Genomic DNA, 24,752 nt, shown 5'->3' on the forward strand with positions numbered 1-24,752 from the left:
AGGATTGTTGATAATGACGGGTATAACAATGATCAACCGAAAATAAGAGTGCAGGACAGCATAGGCAGCCAGCAGCTTGTGATGAAAATAATCAAGGATTGCAGCTCCTACAATTCTACAATTCTACAATTCACTTAGCAGACTCTTATCCAAAGCGACATACATCAGAGAGTTGCTTACAACACAAGCAAGGATCTAGAAAAAATAAAACAATGTCTGTAAGAGCAAACGATCAGCTTTGAGTCTCATTGGACACACAGGTGCTGACAGGAAGTGACCAGAGGCAAAGCACAACATTGACAGCAGTTCTTGAGCACTCTAATCAGTATAGAAACCATCTTATAAGTCGTCGTTATCAAACAAAAACCATCGTCATTACCATCATCATCATCAATAATAGACCATCATCATTAAGTCAGTAGGTATTCATGAAAGAGCTGGGTCTTTAGCTTTTTCTTAAAGGTGCAGAGAGACTCTGAAGATCCAATGGAGCTCCAAACACATAAACTTATTTAATCTACAAAATAGGTAGCAGTGGCATATATGTGAAGATGTCACTTAACTTTTTCATACAAAAACTGATGCCTTTACCGCAGTTCAGTGTTATTGATTTAAGGAAAGGTAGGGCATTGACGTGTGTGTGTGTGTGTGTGTGTGTGTGTGTGTGTGTGTGTGTGTGTATCCTCTGTAGGCAAGTCCTCAGCTCTGGTTCTGATTAACTCCCTGCAAAAATACCTCTGTTCAGAACATCACAGCCCGTACGTCACATTCTCCATCATACACGCACGCACGCACACACACACATACACACACACAAACGCACACACGCACACACGAACACACACGCGCACACACACACACACACACACACACACACACACACACACACACACACACACACACACACACACACACATGCTGGGTAGCTCGTGGTGCCTCCCTGTTCACAAAGGGGAGTCTACACCCATCATTCAAAGCCTTATAGGCTTTAAGAATGCTGACACACACAACCAATCAACACACACACTCACACAGTCATACACACTCACACAGACACACAAAGTGCCCTGTTTTCTTAGCTTTGATACACTTATAGAGTTCAGAGGTGAGAGGGCTGGAGGTAACACCGTGTTTTTCCAGAGCTTTCTAACCACCTAAATCTGCTTCTACACACACAAGGAGGTCCAGATGGCCGGGTGGAGAAAAAAACACCCTCACACACACAAATACACACACTCTTGCTGAAATGGGGAAAAAAAAGAGAAAGGCACACGATGAGCACTCATACATGCACATCAGGAATCTGTTACCTGACATAGGCATGATGAGGCACATTAATCTGTCACGGTGGTGTTAATGCTGTTTATGCTGCATCCGTATCAACTCCATTTATTTTTAATCCATTATATTTAATAATATTAAGGTTTTGATAGTAATGACATAAATGCTTCCGATAGATTATTACAGACACTATCTGCCAAGAATGAGTTTGCATCACTGCCAGACTTTAAGTATTGTCTTCTAGCTGGCTGCAAGAAGATGTCCACCAGCACCTCTGCAGCAGTGCTTCTGGATACATGATACATAGTAGCTGACGTGTTCTGGTCCTCTAAATCTCAGCCAGCTGAGAGCAGTCACATGTGATCAATGACTGAATTTATCACCAAGAGCCGGGGAGCTGTCATTCACACACAAACGCACAAGGGTGTGTATTGATATGTGTGTGCATATGTGTTTATGGACATGTGCCCCTGCTACCTCTTGAGTCACAATTGATGCCTTGGCTGAAAGGAGGCTCACTAAAGACGAAGTGTCTTTAGTGAGCAATTATAGCTACAATGGCTGTGAAAAAGGTCACAGCTGATCCAGCTATCAACACTCTGAACCAAATGCCAACAGTGCACATCAGTGTGTGTGCACTGGATGTGTGTGAGCTGTTACCAAAATGCCAACAGCCAATTATTAGGCTCACACACACACACACACAGACACACACACACACACACACACTCACACACACACACACACACACACACACACACACACACACACACACACACACACACACACACACACACACACACACACACACACACACACACACACACACACAAACACATCACCCCACTCGGTGCTTGATGGTAATCTACAGCAATCCTGCATGATTGATGAGAGAATTAGTGTTGCCAAGAAAAGCAAAGCATTATGGGAATAGGGAAGTTGTATTATTGGATCGGGAGCATGGCTTTAAAGGTTACAATGGCAACAGTTTTGTGCAATGATGTGTTTGTGTATGCATGTAAGCGTATGTCTGGTCAAAAGGATCATCTGTAGGACAGTTATTGATGAATGAGGTGCCATTATTCTCATTTTTCCTGTTATTATGGTCGTCTAGGTCACAAGAAGTGTTCACTCATTAGCATTTGAGCTAATTAATACTGCATTTCCATGTGAATAAACACCTGTCTGTAAACTTGCAGCTGCTGCTGAGGCTAATATAAATGTTAATTATCTCCCTTTGTTGAAGGAATGACTTTTGTGGCCATTTTAAAACAAAAATTTTGATTTTTTTTTTTAAAGGTAAAAATCTAATTTTTCAGCGTTAGAATAAAAACAAAGAAACTTTGACTGTATAATGTCTTGCTTACTACTTGCATATTTTTATTGATTATACTTAAGCACTATGTATTAATTTGTACAAAGATTTTAATTGTTTTTTTCATCATTTTGTGTTCACGTTTTATGATCAAACCGAACTAAACTATACAAACTGAGGGTGAAGGTTTTTATTTGTAATGTTTATCAGCTTTTTGAAAAACTAGATACACACTTTGAATGTTGGTACACCAAAAGGTTTTTTTGTTGCATATTTGCATTTCTTATACAAAACTGTTTGCATGTTACGTTGCTACTACTGTATTTCTGAAAATGTGTTTCTAATGTCCTTATGCAGGGTTTTATAGAATTGTAGGAGTTTTGCTTTCATTTGATGCTGAAAACCCGAAAATTAGTTTTTTTTTAGAAGCATGTTTTTGGCAGTGAAAAGCTGCTATTTTTAACCTAATGTAGGTCCCAGCATAATGTCAAAATAATACAAAGATGCTGAAATAAGTGCTTGTGCTGTGGCTTGGGAAAAAAAAGTTGCTTGTGTTACATTGCCCCTAGGTAGGGCAAATGTAATGTTTGAAAAGTAAGGCAGTTAGACACTGTACAGTGAGGTCTTATTTCTACAATGAGGATCCTTTTGATATAAGACTCAACCCCCTGGACAGGATGCCTCACCTCAGAGTTTTCTAGGTTTTACTGTTCTTGATGATGATGAAATTATAATATCCTCCTTGAAAGAATCTTGGAGTTGTTTCGCCTTTTCTCCTTGTCCTAAGTTCTACTGGTATTTCTCCATCGTTTGAGACTATTATCAGGGCTCTGGAGTTCTTTTGGAAACTTTTGGATAAAAAAGGGACTAGTCCTTGTGGAGATTCTATCTTTTGGCTTCAAGAGATGTGTCGTGTGGTTCTGCTGTTTAACTTTCACTGGCTGCTATATAAGGCACTCCTTCCTGTTTATATGCACAGCCTATTCCTCCAGATGGTGAGTTGGGTTGTTGTAAGTCAGAATATAAAGCAAGCAGGCAGCAGAATGTGTGATTTTAAAGACTATTTAACATGCGCAGTGATGCCAGACACACTGGTTTTAGCATCTTTAAAACAGGTGACCCCCAATTACATCCCAGGAGGATAATGCACCACTGTCACTGCATCATATACACTTTTACTGCCTTTACGATCCATAAATCTCAATTCAGCACATACCCTAAAGGAATTGCTGAGTAAGATGGTTCCCTATAACCTTTAAAAGTTATTTAATATGTTTTGTTTTTTATGTTGTAAACATTTTGTCGGATCGGGCGCCCTTGTTTTAATATGATGGATATTTCACTTTGAAAGAAACTCTTCAGACAAATAGCTTTCTGCTGATGGTCTGAAGAATAATAATTGAAATCATCTATTGTTAGCTTCTTCTGTACATTTGATAGCTATGGTTGATGTTCCCAAGGGCTGTAAACACTACTGCTGATGCTTTAAACCAAAGCAGTCATTTATTACCCATGAGGATGCTTCTCTATATTTCTATGCAGACACATTAGTAATGAACTATTTTATATCTGACAGCTTGCTCAAAGGAGGGAGTTCAGCCCTTCTGTTTTTATCTGCATCTATAAGTCTAGAAGAAGAAGACTAGAAAAGCACTATATAAGCTCAAGTCCATTTACCATAAGTCATATATGTGATGGTGAATGTTGAGAAGGAGTAATTAGTGAAATTGAGCGATTATTATGACTGTAAGTAGACAGAAATACTTTTTTTAAGAGACAGGTCTCCAAGTTGTAAGTAACAAGATGTTTTCTTGTGCCATTTTGAAAACTATCTGTTCCGTGTATAATTGTGGATGCTTTAAAGTGAATTAAAGCATAAGAAAAAAAAAGGAAGGGACTATGTATGTGCATTACTTTAAGAGAAGGATGCCTCATGTTTTCTTTCTTTCTCTCTCTCCCACACACCCTGGCCCGCCTAGTGTATTTCCCTCCTGGCTTTCCAATTTATATGCAAATGTTCCCAAATCGGACTCCACAAAGACGCAGAGGCAAAATCATTTGACGCAGCGATGAATTATATATTTTAATTAAGCAGCCAAAAGAATCACGCCTATTCAGCCCTTTCCCCTCCAATAAGAAATGAATAAATAAATATGGAAGAGGGGAAGAAAAAAGAGGGAATAAATGGGTGGGCTAGGAGAGGGACGGATGGATGAAGGGAGGAGGGTTTGTATTGAGTTTCTGTGATTGCAGCGCTAACCGGCCGTGGGCTGTCATTATGTGAGCGATCTGAAGCTGTCAGATTTCAAAACTGTATTGTATTCTGATAGACGGGTTAAATACCCCCACAGTTTCAAGCATACACACACACAAGCACACTGGAGCATTTGCACCCAGAGAAGCCCCACTAACACACACACACACACACACACACACACACACACACACACACACACACACACACACACACACACACACACACACACACACACACACACACACACACACACACACACACACATACACACACAGTGTTTTGGTTTTGATGGGCAAACCAGCACTCTAAGAGCAGAGATGGGGGATTGTGATGCTCTGACAGGGGATGCAATTTTAATTTCACCCCCTGTCACTCTCCTCAATATCTACTCAGATGAAATACATATGAGCTGCCAATCACTCACAAAAACAAACAGAAACAGAACTGTGCCCACACACAAACACACATTCTATCCTTCAATCACATGCATACATGCAAACTTTCATTTTTATTTCTGTCTTCCTAAGTCACAGTAGCAGTCGCATACTCATGCAAACAGATCTTTTAATATGTTAAAAACTCAAGTAGTGTCCCTCTCCGGGCCGCTGCATGTGGCTTAGTTGGTCGTCTCTCAACCAGAAGGTTGGGGGTGCGATTCCCAGCTCCTGCAACCACATGTCCAATGTGTCCTTGGGCAAGACACTAAACCTCTGGCTGCTTTGTTGGCAGTGTATAAATGTGTATGAATGGAATTCGTTACTTCTGATAGTAACTGTACATAGCAGCCTCTACCATCAGTGTGTGAATGCATATGAATGGGATTAGTTACTTCCGATAGTAACTTTACTCAGCAGCCTCTACCATCAGGGTGTGAATGTGTAGGTGTGACATGCTGTGTAAAACCACTTTGAGTAGTCAAAAGACTAAAAAAGCGATATACAAGCTTAAATCCATTTACCATCTCCTTTTTACAATGTTACAATTCACTTAGCAGACGCTTTTATCCAAAGTGACGTACATCAGAGAGTAAGTACAACACTAATCCATTCATACACCGCCACCGAAGCAGCGGGAGCAATACAGGGTTAAGTGTCTTGCCCAAGGACACATCGGACATGTTGCTCAGCTGGGGATCGAACCCTAGAGGCGACGACTCTACCAACTAAGCCACAGCCACCCCTTTTTAATGCAATATATCTTAAATTAAAATGCCAGAATTTTAAATAGCTAGTATACCTGATGCACAGGAGTTAAACCTGAAGAACATATGAGATGATACAAAGAAGCCCTCTGCAGACGTCTGTTAGTTCTACTTTCATACATACATCATAAAGTTGATGTGGCAGAGTTCAGTTGTGTGCCTGAAGTCATGCTAGAATTAGTGTTAATAAATAAAAATTGAAACTGCGTAGTGCACAGGACATGTCATACACTTCAACAACAACAAAGAGATTAAGCAGAATGAAAATAACTAAATTCTACAAAAATTTTCTTTTGCATCCAGCAACAAAGAAAGGGCCTAGAATGAATAATGGTAAATATAGGGGAATAAAACCATTTAGTATAACTGTTATCTAGTTTTTCCAAACTTTAAGGGAGCTGTTTTAAGGCAAATTTCTATTTTAACATATTACATAACTAATTTTATATGAAAGATAACATTTTAGAAAATTACAATAATCATTACATTACATTACTTTCTAATCCTTAAGGAGAACAATGATGTTTGTATGTTGACATCCTTCCATTATTACATTTGTGTTGATTTGACATATAGATTTAAAAACTTCATAATTTTAAAAAGGAGCTGTTTGAGTGTAAAAGCTTTTCTTTCTCTTTACTCTGGACCTTTATGTAAACATTTACTTGATTTTTTTTGACTGTTTTATTGCCTTTTGACATTTGAGGCAGACTGTAAAAGCTTTTTCATGTTCTTGAACATTCTTGAGCCATACCACAGATATGTAACTCGTCTTGTGAGCTGCTGTTACATGGTGTAGTTGTGTTCATGTTGAGCCTTAACAACGAAAGACAGGCAAACATAAAATGTAGAGAAATGGAGGGATAAAAACAATAATGAAAAGACAGTGAAATGGTAAAAGAGATATGAAGCAGTGAATTAGGGTAGAAGAGTAAAACAAAAAGAAGCTTAAAAAAGACTGAGAGATAATGGAAGAAGACAGTAGTTTGTAACAGCTGGAGTGTTGCATCAAAAGAACAAGGAAATTCACTTTTCCTCCTTGGCTCTATTTAGAGCGCTCAGTCTGTTCTCCTCATGCAGACACATACACCTTACTCACCACATGTCTCAGCAGCATGCAGACCCTTAGACAACCTCTCTCTGTAAGAGAGCCAGCTATCTCCCTTTTAGCTGAACAGAGGATTGGGGACAGAGGAAGAAGAAGAGGTGCAGGGAGATAAAAGAGACGGAAGAAAAGGCCACAAATTTAATGGGAGTCTCCAGGTTCAAGCCCCCCTCTTGGCAGGAATCTGCCCTGCTCAAGTGTCCTTGAATACCTCAATGGCATATCCCTACAAGCTCCAAAGATGTAGTTATGTTGGAGGGTACTCTGACCTCTGACCTAACACCTACCAGTGGAGGAGAGTTTTCACAACAGAGATCATTTCGAGTGCCGACCAATTAATAGATATGTTGCATGTTTAAAAAGTAAAAACAGGAATGAGAAATGTTCAGGCAGTTGTATGAAGGATTTATTTTCTTGGTGAAGCAAACCTGCCTACTGTCAACACGAGTTAAATAAGACAAAAGTAACACTTGTGCTCACTAAATCAAACTTTATCTTTATACTTTAGCTTTGCTGCTTGGTGCTGCTTCATGACAATCCATTCATTAGTCAATCAATGAAGTCACTTTGATAACTAAGTTAGATGAATCTTTCCTGTTGTGGCAGCACAATATTTGGCTTATTACAATAGCTTTAACAGCACTAGGATTTTACTGCAAATCTATCTTCTCATCTCATCTTGAAAATAAATATTTGCAGAAATGTTGAGCTGCTCCTAAGGAGGAAAAGTGTGAAGAATGTTAAAAACAATACAAAAAAAAAACTAGGTGTTGAAAAGACAGAGAACATCAATGTGACGATATGATGAAACAAAACAATGAATGCATATGACAAAAGAGATGAGAGCAACTTAAAACTAGTCTTACACATTTAACTGTAAACTATTTACAGAAAAATGTATTTGCAAAAACCATTTGACACCAGAATGCCCATGAGCTCTTGTGTGTTACACATCAGCTGTTTTTTTGTTTATGGTGTACTATACCTTTAAGAGCTGCTGGCCATAGCCCATCCCAAAGAGGATGGACCCATTAAGCTGATGAACTGAGATAGAAAGAAAGAGAGAGAGAGAGGGGGGTTATAGAGGATAACAACAGTTAAAGAAGTAAAGAAAGGATTGCCATTTGGAAAAAGGGCTCTGCAGATTAGGGAGCAGCAGAGGAAGAGAAACCCCACTTACAGGCTTACAGTAGTGAGGTAAAGAGACTCTGAGAAATACAGAGAGAACAGGAAGCAGCTATCTCTCCATCTCTTACATGGTGTTGTAGGCGTCTTATGGGGTCTGTCAGTCAATCAGGACGACAGGCAGACACACTCACTGGCCGGGTCTGACTCCTGCACGCGCTCACGCTGATGACTTTGCTGTGTGTGTGTCTACAGATGGCAAACCTTGTGACATCGTTGTGCTGTGTAGTTCTGGCCGCGGTGGTGGTAGCCTATGCTCAGAGACGCAGTCAGCTTGGTGAGTATGCATTTTAATCTTCTTCTTTTATTGGACTGTATTTCCTCTCTGCTTAGGCCTTGGGTGCTTCTAGCCCTTATGTTGTCTGCCTAACTCCACTGTGTTCTTCATCACGCTCAGAAAGTCAACACCAGTTCACTCTTCTTTCACTGAACACTGCTGCTCTGTACTCGAACAACTTGTTGTGTCAGTTTTATTTTAGCCATGCTGAAGTAGTCTATGTGGTGCTACCATTTCTCTTTGTTCCTACCTATCCTAACATTGTTCTACCTTAGGTTTTTATTTAGCCTATATCATTATTGAAATGAGATAACTTCACCTCTTCTATGCACAAGTTACCCCATTCTGCTGTAGCTCAATGTTAACTGCTTTTATTTCCATCAATGGAACTGCGTTTATAAGTTTGTTTTTTATATATTTGACATTCTTATTGGGACCACTTGTGGAGTAAGACTATAGGGATACATTAACTGTGTATTTAGAGAATTTGAGCTACACTAGCTGGTTCTTGACAGGATATCACAGGTGCTGCAGGTAAATTAGCCTTTGTTGAAGCCCAGTTGGATTCACTTTTCCTCACCAAATAAAGAGAAACAATAGCCGACGAAAATGGCTCTTCATACCTCACTGCATGTGGCTAATATTGAGGCCAGATTACCAAGAATACCTCCATGACAAATAAGGGTTCAACAAAGAAGCCAGTCAAGTTGTGATCATGAGCATGTTTCAATTGATTTGTGAGGTTTCTAGGGAGAACAGAGATACAGTGACTTTTCTTTCCAGAGTTCACACAAGATGCATGACCGTAAATTAGACCAAGTGTGTACATGGTGTGTGTGTGTGTGTGTGTGTGTGTGTGTGTGTGTGTTGTCTGGGTGAGTGTGTGTGTGTGTGTGTGTGTGTGTGTGTGTGTGTGTGTGTGTTGTCTGGGTGAGTGTGTGTGTGTGTGTGTGTGTGTGTGCGTGTGTATGTGTGTTGTCTGGATGTGTGTGTGTGTGTGTGTGTGTGTGTGTGTCTGTATGTGTGCTGTCTGGATGAGTGTGTGTATGTGTGTGTGTGTGTGTGTGTGTGTGTGTGTGTGTGTGTGTGTGTGTGTGTGTGTGTGTGTGTGTGTGTGTGTGTGTGTGTGTGTGTTTGTTGTCTGGGTGAGTGTGTTCAAGAGAGGAGTCAATTTGTCACTTGACTTTTAGTGGAGAGTCGCCTTGGCTTATTAGCCAACGAGGTCTGGCTGTTTAAGTCAGCTGACCAAAGAAAGAGTCTAAGGGAGTCAATAAGTCCCCAGTGACGCACATGACTTTGTCACGAGGGTCACGCAGACACACGCACACACGTCCACACACACACACACACACACACACACACACACACACACACACACACACACACACACACACATACAAAGCAACAGAGCATAGAACGTCTTCGGCGATGGGCTTGTTGTCTTTGTGGATAAAGTGAAAGCAGCAGAGAAGGTAAGTGAAAAAAGGAGATGGAGAGAAAACAAGAAGTGGTTACATAGTGAAGGGATGGAAGGCAAACAGAAACAGATGGATTGAGAATTAAATGGAGGAGGAACAATGAGTGACTTTTGATGGGAAACTTAGAAGAAAATGAGAGTTGTGCCAAAAACTAATGGGTATGTGTTGAGGATAAAAACCCTTTTGTCCCCTTAAAAATGTGTCCTAAAAAGTCATTTACTTTCATTCATTTGGATTCAGATGCAGAGATTTGATGTCCATTATTTTATTTCCATCTTTTCAAACCCTTCAACAACTTTCCTTAACTGTATTTTTGGTTTACTTGGTTTCAATGTTAGTCTATTTTACTGATCAATCCTTATCTATTTTTATACAAGAAAGACAGTTTGGAAGGGGAGCAGGCAAAATAGAGGATAAGGAGAGGTGAAAGGGGGACACCTGAGGGAATTACAAATATGGAAAAAGAATGAAATGAATTACATGAGTAGGGAAGATAACTGTCAGGTCTGTCTTATCGCTGCAGTGTAGCTGTCACTTGTCGTAGTATTCATGCTGCTTAGATTCAGAATGCAGCATGCATGCAAGCATACATGCAACATAATGCACACACTTCTGTACATTTAAAAATAATTAATGTCACAGAGATACATGTCAAGACATGCACTGCATAACAACATTAAAGCAGAGGTATTACCAGCCTGTACAGTCTCATCCAAAATCTCTTCTGCCTGCAATCACACACACACACACACACACACACACACACACACACACACACACACACACACACACACACACACACACACACACACACACACACACACACACATATATATATAAATATATACAAACCCTTACTCACAGAGAAACACACACACACACACACACACACACATCACACACACACACACACATATATATATAAATATATACAAACCCTTACTCACAGAGAAACACACACACACACACACACACACACACACACACACACATCACACACACACACACACATATATATATATATATATATATATATATATATAAATATATACAAACCCTTACTCACAGAGGCCTGATTGTGTCTGTCTCAGAAAGTGCCTCGTTTCTCTGACAAATTGCTTGCGAGTTTGATTGCCATAATTCCCTGGACTATGCCCCACTCGGAAGAATGCATGCAACACACGCACCCTCAACCATGCACGTATACGCACACACTCACACACACATACAGACACACACACTATAGGAAATCCATTTGAGATTTTATAATTAATGACAGAAGTGCATATGAGACAACACAAGACAGTGGTAGAAGACATCCAAAGACAAAGTCAGACAAATAGATACAAGCTCCACACATACAGAAGTCAACAGACTGAGACAAAGACATGAGAGAATGAAAGACAGGGAATGGATCAGGGCGGAACGAGTTGTTGAAGAGATATTGGAGCAAAAGAAAATAAATAAACAATGTGTTAAAAGAGTATTTACTGAAACAAACTTCTGCTTTTTTCATGTAAGAGATAACTGACATCCAAAATAAAAAAGTAAATGTATTTACTACATGAATATAATGGCTTTAGTTGTCTGAAAAACAATAAGCATACATAGTATACCTATGTTTGAGTATTTACACCATCATTTGTTTTTTTAGAAACTACCCCCCCCCTCCAAAAGCAGAGCTCCTTTTTGATTTAATACTGACAACATTAATTGGATATGCCATTCAACTTTTGTAAGGTGATTCATGTTGATCAAAAAACAGTCAGACTGAAGTCCAAGCAACAGAAAGAATAGCACCCTAATGACACATTGCAACGACAGAGGAAACTGAAAATAATTGAAAGCTATCAACCCGCAGAGAGAAAAGGAATGAGCCCCTGGGGTTATGCCAATTACATTTCCTTGAATGGGAATTTGACTTTTGATTCCGAGTGAGAAACAGATGATGCGATGGTTAGAGGGACCAGAACATTTTTTACGTGGGTGGAAAAGACTCAAGACAGATCGGGGGAAAGCTATTGAGAGAATACAGAATGGATGAGAGTTTAAGCATGGGGACACAGAGTCAGATGTTTTTTATGGTTTATACCCTTATACTTATAATCCCTTTTATGTCATGAAACTTTACTATAGTCTCAATCACAATTTTAATGAAATTTCAGAAACATTTTCTGATTTTGAACTTGTGTATTTCCAAAATGTCTTTAAACTAGATGCTGGATGCTGACCTTCAGACCTGCTGTGCCCCTAGCCTTGAATTTTTGTACCTGACCTTCAGACCTGCTGTGCCCCTAGCCTTGAATTTTTGTACCTGACCTTCAGACCTGCTGTGCCCCTAGCCTTGAATTTCTGTACCTGACCTCATGAGGAGAAAAGAATACCTTCAAGGATCAATAAGCTCATTTCTATTCATTAGCATCAGATTGAGGGCATTTGGGCCAGCAGAACAAGTACATGCTTATTATGCATGCCCATGAGGCAGGAGGTGTCTCGAGGTGAAAAGGTGAGCGATCAGTATTTACAAGTTGTCCAGCCTTAAGTAAACAGAATAATCACATTATTTGACCAGAGGACCAAATCTACCTCACAATATCATATGTTCTTATTTTATTTTCAGCATCATGTCAGCTGCTTTTCAACAGTTTTATGATAGAAAAGTGGTATCTGATATATCATTAACATATACATGTGGCTATGGGTACTGTAGTTCAAATACTAATCCAGCAGGACTCAATTTAAGCGCTCATCATGAGGTACTTTACTTTTTTTTTTTTTTTTTTTTTTTTTCAATTTACTCATTTTTTAAAGGTTATTTTGGGGCTTTTTTCATGTCTTTATTGTAGAGATAGGACAGTGGATAGAGTCAGAAATCAGGGAATGGCATGTGGGAAAGGAGCCACAGGACAGTTTGAACCCAAGCCACCTGCTTGGTGGACTAGCCACCATAAATGTCATACATAGCAAAAGCTATAGCAAAGCTATGTATGCTAGCACCCTCACGTCTGTCTCCACCTTGTAGTGTGGGAGAGTGTGTTTGAGAAAGAGAGAAAGAGTGTTAATAAGGTGACGTCATACTGTTGAGAGGGCATGTCATTTATGGGAGTCCATATCCTGATTGTGAAACAAATGTCCACTCAAAAACATGCCCTCCATCTCTTTCTCTCTCACCCTCTCTGTTTATATATATAGGGCGGCTGTGGCTCAGTTGGTAGAGTTGTCGCCTCTAGGGTTCGATCCCCAGCTTAGCAACATGTCCGTTGTGTCCTTGGGCAAGACACTTAACCCCGAATTGCTCCCGCTGCTTCAGTGGTGGTGTATGAATGGGATTAGTTTCTTCTGATGGATGATACTACATAGCGATCATCACTACCATCAGTGTGTGAATGGGTAGCTGTGACATGCAATGTAAAAGCGCTTTGAGCAGTCGGAAGACTAGAAAAGCACTATATAAGCTCAAGTCCATTTACCATTTATATCTGTCCCTCCTCCCTCCATTGTCGTTCACTCACGTCTGTGTCCTCCTCCACTTCACCATCTGCGACCATCTCTTATTTTTCTTTGGCATATAAAATCATTCTATTTTTTCACTCACCTCTATTTATTTGATTAGTAATTGCGTCCTCTCTAAATCTCTCCTCTTGCATCTTTCAATCCATCTCTTAAGTGGTCAACAGCAGATTTATTGCCCATGACATCATTTGCCGCTGACGCTACGCTATTTGCCACCATCACTTCACTTGTGTTTCATCTGTGCTGTTTGCCGAGCTTCTTTACCTCACACTGATTCCATCTCATGACACAGATCAGGGGAGCTGGAGGGAAGCAGACGGAGATCAGGAAACTGAACTGAAAGAAACAGGAGCAAATGACAGACAGCAAGAAAGTAGGAGGTTAACTAACACTAATTCCATGGTATTACAGCTGTCAAAGCTGCATTTATTTCTTGAGCATTCGACACATGCTGCTATGACTTTCTTACATGCCTCGGCATGGCTTTGCTACACTGCAGTCTGTATCCACACCCTTGTAAATGGATTATATTTAATACTCACACTACTATATACTTGTGTTCCCCCCTAGGTGAAAACAAGGTGTTACTCAATTGCTGTCCATGTAAAGTTTTTCATTTAGGTGGATGTATAGTAATGATAGTATATTCCATAGTTTTATCTTAATTTTGTATTTCCTGTTCTATTATTTCTTTTGATGGACTCACTATTTATTATGTGTTAGAGTAATTTAAGTTTTTAGCCAAATTTGACTTTTGTGATTTTCATAATATTTAAAGAAATGGAACAAAACAGAAGGAACCTAAGAAAAAAAGCTTAAGATTTTAGGCTACAAATTCAATAGGAAAATCTATTCACTAAGACCAAGGCAGTAGGTTTAAATTATTTCGCTATGAGCGATATTTGACTGTACAATTCCCCCTGAAAGATTTCCCATGCTGGCTGAACTAAAACTTCCTATGATGAAATAACTTGAAATACCAACTCCTGTTTGTAATTTATGTACCTCTGCATTTTAAGAAGTATACCACATCAAATCAAGACAACTCTCTGCTCAGCATAAACGTAAAGCAGCTTAAAATAAGTTAAAAGAAATAAAAGAAAGCTTGATATACATGTCTCTGTGGGTCTCTGTGTGTATGTCTTTTACGTGTAGGCCATGCGTCTGCTGGCAGAAAACCTTGATCACACTCATTATCCTGAGTAGCACTCAGTGTAATCAACAGTCTCTGTTTGGCACGCTGTTTTTATTGAATTCAAGATGGAGCTCAACAAGATGATTGATTGACTGGATTGGCAGATGGATTACAGTCAGACTGACTGGATGACTGGCAGGGAGGCCACTTAAGCAATACTAATCCCATTCAGCCAGGGCTTTGAATTGCAGGGAAAACAGAAAAAAACATGTCTCTCTTGTCACAGAAAAAGAAAAGAAAAAAAGAAAAAAGATACACAAATGTGTGAGCATAATAACAATGTCTTTATAGATCCCATCATAGGTTTAAAAAAAGCTTTTCTTTCACATTCTGATTTCTGATTTTGTTTGAATGCTTTTTTATAATCTGATTACTGGGGTTTATTTTGCCTTGTAATAATACCTGATTTTTTAGTGGCATATTGTTATCTCTACAGGTTAATGCCACGCCAAACTACTCCGTCTTAACCCTACCCCAAGCAAATTGAGTCATTATCAGACTGCTTAGATAGTTGGTTAATTTGAAAGCTGACAAACAATTTAGTCAACTGATTGACTAAACCGGGTGAGCTGCGAGCTGCAGGTTGACGACTGAGTGCCTGTCTGATTGCAGGAGAACTGCAGAAGATACAGCAGCTGATAGGAAGGTTGATTGACAGCGAGATGGACTTTACGTTGTTCCCGTTTGATTGGCTGACTAGATAACACTATTGCATGGTTCACTTTGAAGACTGGTTTGACTTTGCTAAGATATTGGTTCCAGCTTTCAACATCTGTTGCTCATAATCTGAAAACATAACCCAAAAACTATATCAAGAGTGTTTTCATCCTCAACTTTAACATGGGATTAATGTCAATTCTGAGGTAAATTGATCAAATATTAGCTTTTTTTTATCATACAGATTAAGAATATTTGTCCTAACTTTGGTAAAACTGATCACACACACACACATGAAAATGTGTCAATCAGGCTGTATTTTCTCTTCTAAATTTTTTTTATATTAAATGAATTGGAGTGACATGAAAAGACAAAAGGGAATCCATTGTTGTTTAGTAGAGAATAGCCTATAATTGGTCCAGTATAGACGCAGGGTTCCCGACTGTCTGATAACATCTGTCTGGTAATGGACCATTTCCAACCAATCACAGTCCTTTATGCTAAGATATGGAATCTCAGAATCTCACTGTCTGAGTGTTTGCATGGAGAGCATGTATATGTGTATGTATGTCCTGTTCAGCTCCTTTAAATCATTAATTTTTTAAAAGGAATTCCCAGTAAAAGCTTTGATCAAGGTTCCCTCTCTCTCTCTCCCTCTCTCTCTCGCTCTCTGATGGCTTCTGTCCAAAAGTCTGAAGCAGTTAAAATTCCATGCATTCACATTAAAACTTTAGCGTACTCGATGCCAAATCCTCTCGTTGAAGAAGAGTGGAGGGTATAATATTAACACATTTTAATCCTAAAGTTTTACACAAATTCAAAAGTTGATACCCATAAGATACCATTTTCTAACTATCTGCATTCAGTACCTTCCCTGGTTTATTGCAGATATTGTGTCTGTGGTGCTGAAGAGATGGGTTTCTTTAGGCGACTTTGTCAAAATGGATAACATTTGTTGATTTTATAAAATTAGTCTCAAAATTTGTGTTCAGTCATTTGCTCCCTGTTTTTTGTTTGAGGGTGGTTTTAGAACAGGCCTGTATTTATTATCTTATCGACTAATTACCTAATTTATCAACTTACTAATTACCCATGCTGCAGTGCCAAAACAAAATGAAGTTTAAAATCAAGAAAAAGGAACATGATACGGAAGAGGTACCAAAGAAGACATGAGAGCGGCAGCAAACCTCTTCCTGCTTAATATCTCCACTCCTCTCCTTCTTCATCATCTCTCTGTCCTACACCCCCACCTCTCATAGAATCACTCTCCTTCAAAACATTCAACAAACAAAAGCAACTTGATTGATCTTTGGCATTCAACACATGAGAGTGGAAGGCGCAGAGTGCCTTTTTCAATCCTTTTCCTCGTCTTTCAAACACACTTTTAAGATGTAAGTGGAGGTAAGACGAGGAGGACACGCTGGTGAAACTCTTCTTGAGCAGCATTGTGCTGCATCAACCAGCATATACGCTGTCTCTAGAGCTTGTGGAATCCAATGAAAGGACCAAATGATGTGAGCATGCTGCTTTGGCGTGTGTGTGTGTGTCTGTGTTGCTAATGTGAGTCATTAATGGAAGTGTATTCTAATGAGGCTTACAACAGGTCACAGCCAGCCTGTGGGTAATGACAAATAAATAGTGAACAGAGTGCCACAATGGCTTTGAGGTCATGCAGCATTTAGCATATTCAGATGAAACAATAGATTTAGCTTCTGAGAGTTTGATTTTGAGTCATGGATGCACACACACATACACAACAGCACAAGTGCAAACATACATCAAGTGTTTTCTATATACAATAATATTATAAATTTGAAGTTTAAACATAATTCCTAAGGCTGGTTTACACACACACTATTACACACACTCTTAGTTTGTGTAGGTTTACTCCTTTTAATCCCATCAGGAATTTACCAACCTGGTTTATTATTGCATGTGTTTGTCTGTGTAATTATAGGTCAGTCTGTGACTCCTGACACACACAGGTGTTTCTTATCTTCTGCATCTTCTGCTGTAAGTGACAGTGTTGAAACACAGTGTGTGTGTGTGTGTGTGTGTGTGTGTGTGTGTGTGTGTGTGTGTGTGTGTGTGTGTGTGTGGTGTGTGTGTGTGTGTGTGTGTGCGTGCGGGCGTGCGTGCGTGTGTGTGTGTCGATGGCTCTGTTTTTAGTTCAGCGACCTTTTCCATGTGGTTGTCATAATGCCCTGATTAACTTTCCACTGCCCTGTTGTGCAGCTAATGAGTGTAGGTGTGTGTGCTTGTTTGTAGCTGGAGCATTATAGAGGCAAAAGGGAAACAGTAAAATACAGGGACATATTTGTGAAGAACCAAGTTATTAACCTTGCCTTCTTACATAAGATGATTGGCTCTAAGGCTGTCACTGTATTTCCAGTTACTACACTATGTAAAAAGAACCCTCAGTCCTTTACTTCATACTGAAAAACTTCATGTGTGGAAGGCCTCCTAATAAACAAATGATACATTTTTGGATGTTAATTTATACTAAATATTTTGTGTTTCTCTTGTTGCTGTGACTTTAATTATAAATCATCATAAATACAACATGATGGGCTCATTCTTTTTGAAGGTTTCACCACATAAAGTCTACAAAATATTTGGTATAAATGTTCTTTTTCCTCTTTAAATAAAATAACCAACACTCCTAAGACAGGTTGTAAAAGCAGAGTCGATGCTGGAAACAAAAGAGCTGCCTGCACTTTCAAAGAATTCAACCAAACAAATCAATTCATTTCAGTCATTAAAAAGAAATCCCATTTGTAAATGAACGGAAAGTCCCCTCAACTGAATTAAGTGACCATTTACAGGATGGATTTCCTGTTTCAAGATCCATTTTGTTAATTCCAACCTATTAAATCTCATGTTGTGTTTACTTGTGCCATTAAAATCACTGAGCCTCTACTGGTTCTCCCAATCCTTCCTGACTGTTCAATAAGTGAATGTTGCCAGGAACTTCATGTCATTCCAGACAGTATGAGCAGAGGTTTTGGCTAATGTTGAATTGCAATAAAACTTTGTTCCAGGACATTGGAACTGAATCCCTAAAGGCTTAAAAGGGGTCTTGGCCCCCTCAATGGTGCAACACGTCTAAATATACACATTTAATTTGATCTATTGTGAACATAAAGACCTCAGTGCGTCGCACTGTGGGAAGAGAGTAGAGGAGTGGCAGGAGGAAAAGATTACTATTTATCACTTTGAACTTCAGTTTAATTCAATTCAGCTGAACTTTATCGTCATTCCTCTCAACTTATGTCACTCCACTTTATTCAAGTGCACAGATAGAAGAAAAGAATCTGGGTGCAAGGATGCAAGTGAGAGTGGAACAAAAAAAAGGACGATAGATGCAGGGACAAAAAAAAAGAAAAAGGAGACACAAAAAGACTGCTTAAAATAAACAATATAGTAAGTGATGCATAGGATTACATTTTAACGGTGAAAAGCCATCCTGCTTATATCTGTAGGATCTACGGCTCTGGTGAATAAATAGAATGTAATGTTGCATTCATTATCAACACTATTCAAAAAGATGTTAAAGTCTAAAATAAATTGGGCTTTCAATACAAAATACTTCACTGTGTTCTTTTCCCAAGACTTATTGCTGTTTGTTTGTTTGTTTGCCTTTATTTAAATAGGACACACACACAGGATGCACATCCAGGGCACATAGAACATTCATTAACATAGATCCTTTCCAGTCCTATCTCTTGAGTAGGGTGTGTGAGGTTTTTAATAATTAACAAAGATACATTTTTGTGCCTCATGCGGAGATATACACTGTGTTATTCTGATTGTTTATGATGCTGTTGGAATAATACAGTAAAGTATAACTTCAATCCACCATCAACATATTTCCTGTGTGTTCACAATGAAAGGAGAGAAGTTAAATGAGCCAGCTGGAGTTCTATCTATTTAAGAATAAAGAGTAAAATCTGACGTGTAAATTGGAACAAGCAGACTGAAGGCGCACCTTGCTCTTACAGAGAATGAGAGCTGACACTCATACGTATACCTGTGTATACTCAAGAGACTTGATCCGATCTCTTTGCACTCTGTGCTTCGCTTTAGCACCAAGATTGTGCGCCGCTTAAAGAGCAAAATGTCCAAAATCACTTTGTTGCCTTGGGGAACATGTTGTGCCCCCTAGGCGGGCTGTCCAGGAATATTTTCGGCCAGTGGCCACCCAAAAATATATTCTGCCAAAACGATCAGCATTTAAGATCAAGGTGATTGATGTGCAGCCCTCACTTATATATTGCAGGTCTTTGCCAGTGACCAGAGAGAGATAGTAAAGATAGAAATGTATGATTAGAAGTCCTTTTGAATGCATTTGTTTTGTGCAGCTGCTTGTTGCCGATGTGATTCAGCTCTCTCTTGGTTTTGTTGCATCTTGATAGCACAAGAGGCTCACCTGTGTTGATAGTGGATTCTCAAGTGAAACTTTTTAAAACAGGGCTTTGTTGTGTTGCACAGAGCCCCTGAAAAATCCGATCACTTCTTCACTGCCAAAGATAGGAATGACATATTGAATTATTGTTACATTTTTACATTGTTTGCCTGTCTTACAAGAGGACAAACACAACAAAACAATGTCATACTAAATGACTTATAAGCTGCTTCTACATCTTTAGAAACCCTCTGGGGGAGGGTAACACAAACTGTTAATATTACAGTATGTTGTTCAGGTTGATCGAACAGTTCTTTTGTTAATAATATCAGAATTGTATTAATAAGTATATAGTGAAGAAGATGTGATGCATTTTGAAGACTCATTGAGATGCATTTTGATTTTAGCGCTGTTGCATCACAGTGAGGAGGTTCCTGGTTCGAGTCCCTGTCAGACACGGCCTCTCTGTGTGGAGTTTGCATGTTCTCCTTGTGCATGTGTGGGTTCTCTTGGTGTACTCCAGCTTCCTCCCACAGTCCAAAGACATGCTCGTTTGGTTAACTGGTGACTCTAAATTGTCCGTAGGTGTGAATGTGACTGTGACTGGTTGTCTGTCTCTATATGTCAGCTCTGTGATTGGCTGGCGTACAGTCCAGGATGTAACCCTGAGCCCCCAGAGACCCTGAACGGGGAAAAAGCAGCAAAGAAAATGGATGGATGAATGCTGTTAAAATGCAGAGTTAGAGTCATGGGTAGCCAAGACAAGCAGTGACATTCATTACAAGATAATTATTTGTTAAATTCAAAATTGATGTCCATCGTTTTGCATTTTGTAAATAAAGACTTCTAGGTGAGCTGAGTGTCTCGTCACACCCGTATAAAGGACACATGGGGAGCGCTGTTGGCCTAGCGGTTATGTCCCATGTGAAGAGGCTGGAGTCCTCGTTGCAGGCCCTTTGCTCAAAAGTCTTCCCATCGCTTTTCTCCCAACATCTCCTGCTTCTCTTCAGCTGTTGTTTCTAATAGAGGCAAAAAGGCCCAAAGAAAATAAATAAAAGGACACATGAGTTTAGACTTTAAGTACGGCTGCAAAACGCTAACTGGTAAACTCTCAAATATGAGTTTCCGTTGATTAAAACAATAGTAAAAACAACAAAATGTCTTTGAAATATTACCTAAAGTTGATGCTATCTTTGAATACTTTGGATTTTTCTTTTGTGTCTGGATTTTTCCAGTGCAGTCTGATATAATAACTCTTGTGCTGTCACTTCGTGCTTGTTTCTGTGTCACTTTCTATGTCTTTTGAAAACTTTTTGAAAAGACATCTTTTAGGTTCGTTCTATAGCTTTAAGGCAATACCTGAGCAAAAAAGAAAGAAAGCATTGACTGAACTGGAAAAAAAAATAGAACACTAACATTTTTGAAAGAAAGAAAGTTTGCCCTTCTACAGAAGCATCTCCAAAAGAGACTAAAGCAGAAGAAGTGTGCATAGATGTGTGGTGCTTCAAGAGTTTGTGTAAATGTATGTGTGTTTTGTATTTATTCTCCATGACATTGTGCAAGGACAGTCATATCGCTCTCTGTGGCAGTGTGATTCCCTGAGCAGAAATGGATATATGAGGAAAACCATTAGCTCCCCAAAGCGTCATACTGTATTGTCTGGGGACAATAGCCTGGCTGCACTCCTTTCAAATTCTAATTCCCAAAGCTTTCTTGTGACAAAACACTGACTATTGCGGAGAGATACTGAAAGTTCACAGAGGTTTAAAGAATTGTAGCAGAGGCAATAAACTTCTCACAAAACATGTTCTCACATATCCCCACGTTTACTTAAACACATGCTCGGTTTGTTTTCTAGAAATAATTACCAAACAAGCCTGTGCTTTGGGTATGACCTATTGTGCAGCTAATGAGTCATTCAATAGGCAGCATTTGCATTGCAGAACAGCTTTATTGATGGATAACCTTTAACCAGCCTTTGTTCTTGTTCTTGAATTAGTAGTCTTCAGCTATGAATCAGAAACATTTCACCTTCAATGCACTTGGAATCTTTGGTTAATTTATTTCAGTGTTTATGCTTTAAGAGAACCTCTCAATCATACCAGTGGACTTAAGGAAAAGAGTGGCACTTACATGATCTGTTATTGTCACATGTTTAATGTTTTTCATAAACTAAGCTTTAAACACTTATTTTGTTCCACAGTGAAAGAAACATAAAAAATGACAGCTCAACTAAAAGCCTATTCAGAGGAAGTTGTTTACTACTTCAAACGCATAATGACATTTTGAACATGAAAGTGGCCGCTGAGTTTTCAGTAAGTGTTTTTGCCTGCAGTTTTTTAATAGTGGCAGCATGGCCTAATGTTTTGGGAGATTATTCCATTATTAATAGATAACAGGCTGGCTCTGAACAATAAAACCATGTGCCCTTAAGGAAGACTCAGAAGCCCAGCCTGCTCTGTCATTGTCAGACATGCAGCTGAGGTTCTGCCTTGGGACACATGCGTTGCATAATACGCCAGGGCTAAGAGCCTTTTACACAATATAATGTCCTGTCATATTCTAAGTGACCAGCTGTGGGACTGTAACCAACTATGTCATGCCTGCAACTGGGTGATATCTGCCAACATGAAGTTAGCTTTGTCAGCTTTAGTCATCATCAATTAGTTACTGACCGAAAAATTATGATAAGAAATAAAAGAAAAATGTTCAGTCCCTATTTTCCTCCATCTGGTGCAGTGTTTGAGATTTTCCCTTTTGCATACTTAAAGGCAGAGTTGGTAATTTTCTCCAGATGCAGTTTAAGATTTTGGTTGAAATTATCTTTAGGTCCTGACAGAAATTAATAATTCATGTGCTCTGAAAAAGGAATTAAGAAAATCCATCATCTGTAGCAATTCTAAGCATTTAAAAACTTTGACCAATGTCTGCTACGAGGTACCAATCTAATGAACCAATCACACGCCTCCCTGTCTCCCTGCTTGCTCTCTACTCCTTGCGTGTACTAGCCCACACTCAAATCACACCACCGATGACACAGCTTTTACTGTGAGTTTGTCGTTTGAGGGAGCAAAGGGGGGGGGGGGGGGGAGGTGATTGTAGATGGAGCACTGAGGGAATACTACTTTCAAAATCATGCTAGTTTTCCAAAAGGACCAACCCTGCCTTTCATGCTAAAGCAAATTTAAGATAGAACTGAGGTGATTTTGTTAATTTGTGAAAACTTCATGCCCATCCATTTTTTGCTTGGACTGGATTTAACCTGAAGTGTTTGGTTCATTTTTAACAGAACATGGGGATGTTAAGTTTTGTTTTTAGCCAGTTAGGTCCATTCACATTAAGAAAATGAAAGTTTGTCACAAAAGCTCAGATGGTGCAGGAGGACACCCTGTACAGATGTCCTTGATGCATAGGTGGCTGGTTTGACTACTGGCTTGTTAACCCTTTGTTGCATGTACTCCCCTCTACCCTATTTTCTGTCTCTCTTTAGCTGTCCAACTAAAGGCACAAAAAACGGTCTAAAACATGAAACCTGACAATATTCAGAATCAAACTGACATAAAACCATTGGACAACAGAGACAAAATAAAAGACAAAATATACAGAACCATCATGTTGCACTTCAATGCAACATTACATTTTAAAGGGAAATGGTCCTATGCTGCTTTAACCCCCCCCCCCCCCCCCCCCCCCCCCCCACACACACACACACACACACACACACACACAGACACACACAGACACACACACACACACACACATAAGAAAAAACCCTCTGTCAAAACCAATGGTTCACGCTCAGTGATGAATTGAGGCAGGGCTCTTTCATCACTCATACACACTGCAAAGGTGGTTTTCTAATCTTGTACAAGTGTGTGTTTGTGTCTCTGTATGAGAATCAGCAGGCAAGGACACGATTTAACTCTGCTGCTGTTTTACTCCTGTTTTCGTCTGCTCAGAAAATGTTTTTAGGGCTTAATTGAGTGAGCAGAAGTTAGCAGAGCCTTGATATACATTAAGCAGAATACATTTTCCTTCCTCGATTAAGAAAATTAAAATTCAATTTGGAAAATAAAACCTCCCCCTAACCCCTCACACCTTGTACCACATGCTCCCACATGCTCTATCAGTGTCAGTCAACAGGAGCTACAATTTATGGTGAAGCCTATGTGTGGGGGATTTATTTTTCTTATCACTGCCGGCCAGCATTGCTAAAATCCAATGGGTCTCCCTGTAATACATTCTCACAACAAACACAAAAACATACACAATAACCAAAAGTAAACCCAACATGTTCATTAAGGTAAAGAAGGCATTGATGCAGAAAAAACACATGCAGTTGACCCTAGAGAAAGGTGCGTGTTCATCAGTGTGTATGAGTGAAATAAGGTGTGTGTGCATTTGCATGGGTGGATGTAGCGCTATAGCTAATGATGATTGTTCAAATTAATACATACATTAACAACAGTGCAAGTAAACGAAACTTTTTAACCTAAATATAAAGTGTCAATTTAAATACAACTTAAAGCTTAAACTTAACTTAAAAATACAAAATATATAATATAAGAGTACCTATAAGTGGACAGTGATCGGACTAACAGATGTAAACAGAACTATGTGCAGTAAACGAGAAATAAATATATATATACAGAACTATGTGCAGTAGTGACCAGATGTAAACAGAACTATGTGCAGTAACGAGAAATAAATATATATATACAGAACTATGTGCAGTAGTGACCAGATGTAAACAGAACTATGTGCAGTAACGAGAAATAAATATATATATACAGAACTATGTGCAGTAGTGACCAGATGTAAACAGAACTATGTGCAGTAAACGAGAAATAAATATATATATACAGAACTATGTGCAGTAGTGA

General features: G+C 39.2%; 1 protein-coding gene across 3 annotated transcripts in view; it reads left to right on the forward strand.

Annotated features, from left to right (window-relative positions):
- The window catches only part of cntfr (ciliary neurotrophic factor receptor), a 220,850-nt gene that overhangs the window by 76,265 nt on the left and 119,833 nt on the right, over positions 1–24,752 (forward strand). The window contains exons 3-4 of one of the 3 annotated variants that reach the window (XM_065965866.1): positions 8,540–8,621; positions 13,905–13,985. The exons of 1 other annotated variant lie outside the window; for it this stretch is intronic. In XM_065965866.1, the coding sequence (XP_065821938.1) occupies positions 8,540–8,621; positions 13,905–13,985 (163 nt within the window). The remainder of the gene's footprint in view (positions 1–8,539; positions 8,622–13,904; positions 13,986–24,752) is intronic. One more of the 3 variants, XM_065965867.1, reaches the window with a different exon arrangement.

This window comes from Labrus bergylta, chromosome 17 (assembly GCF_963930695.1).
Source record: "Labrus bergylta chromosome 17, fLabBer1.1, whole genome shotgun sequence".
Lineage (NCBI taxonomy): Eukaryota > Metazoa > Chordata > Actinopteri > Labriformes > Labridae > Labrus > Labrus bergylta.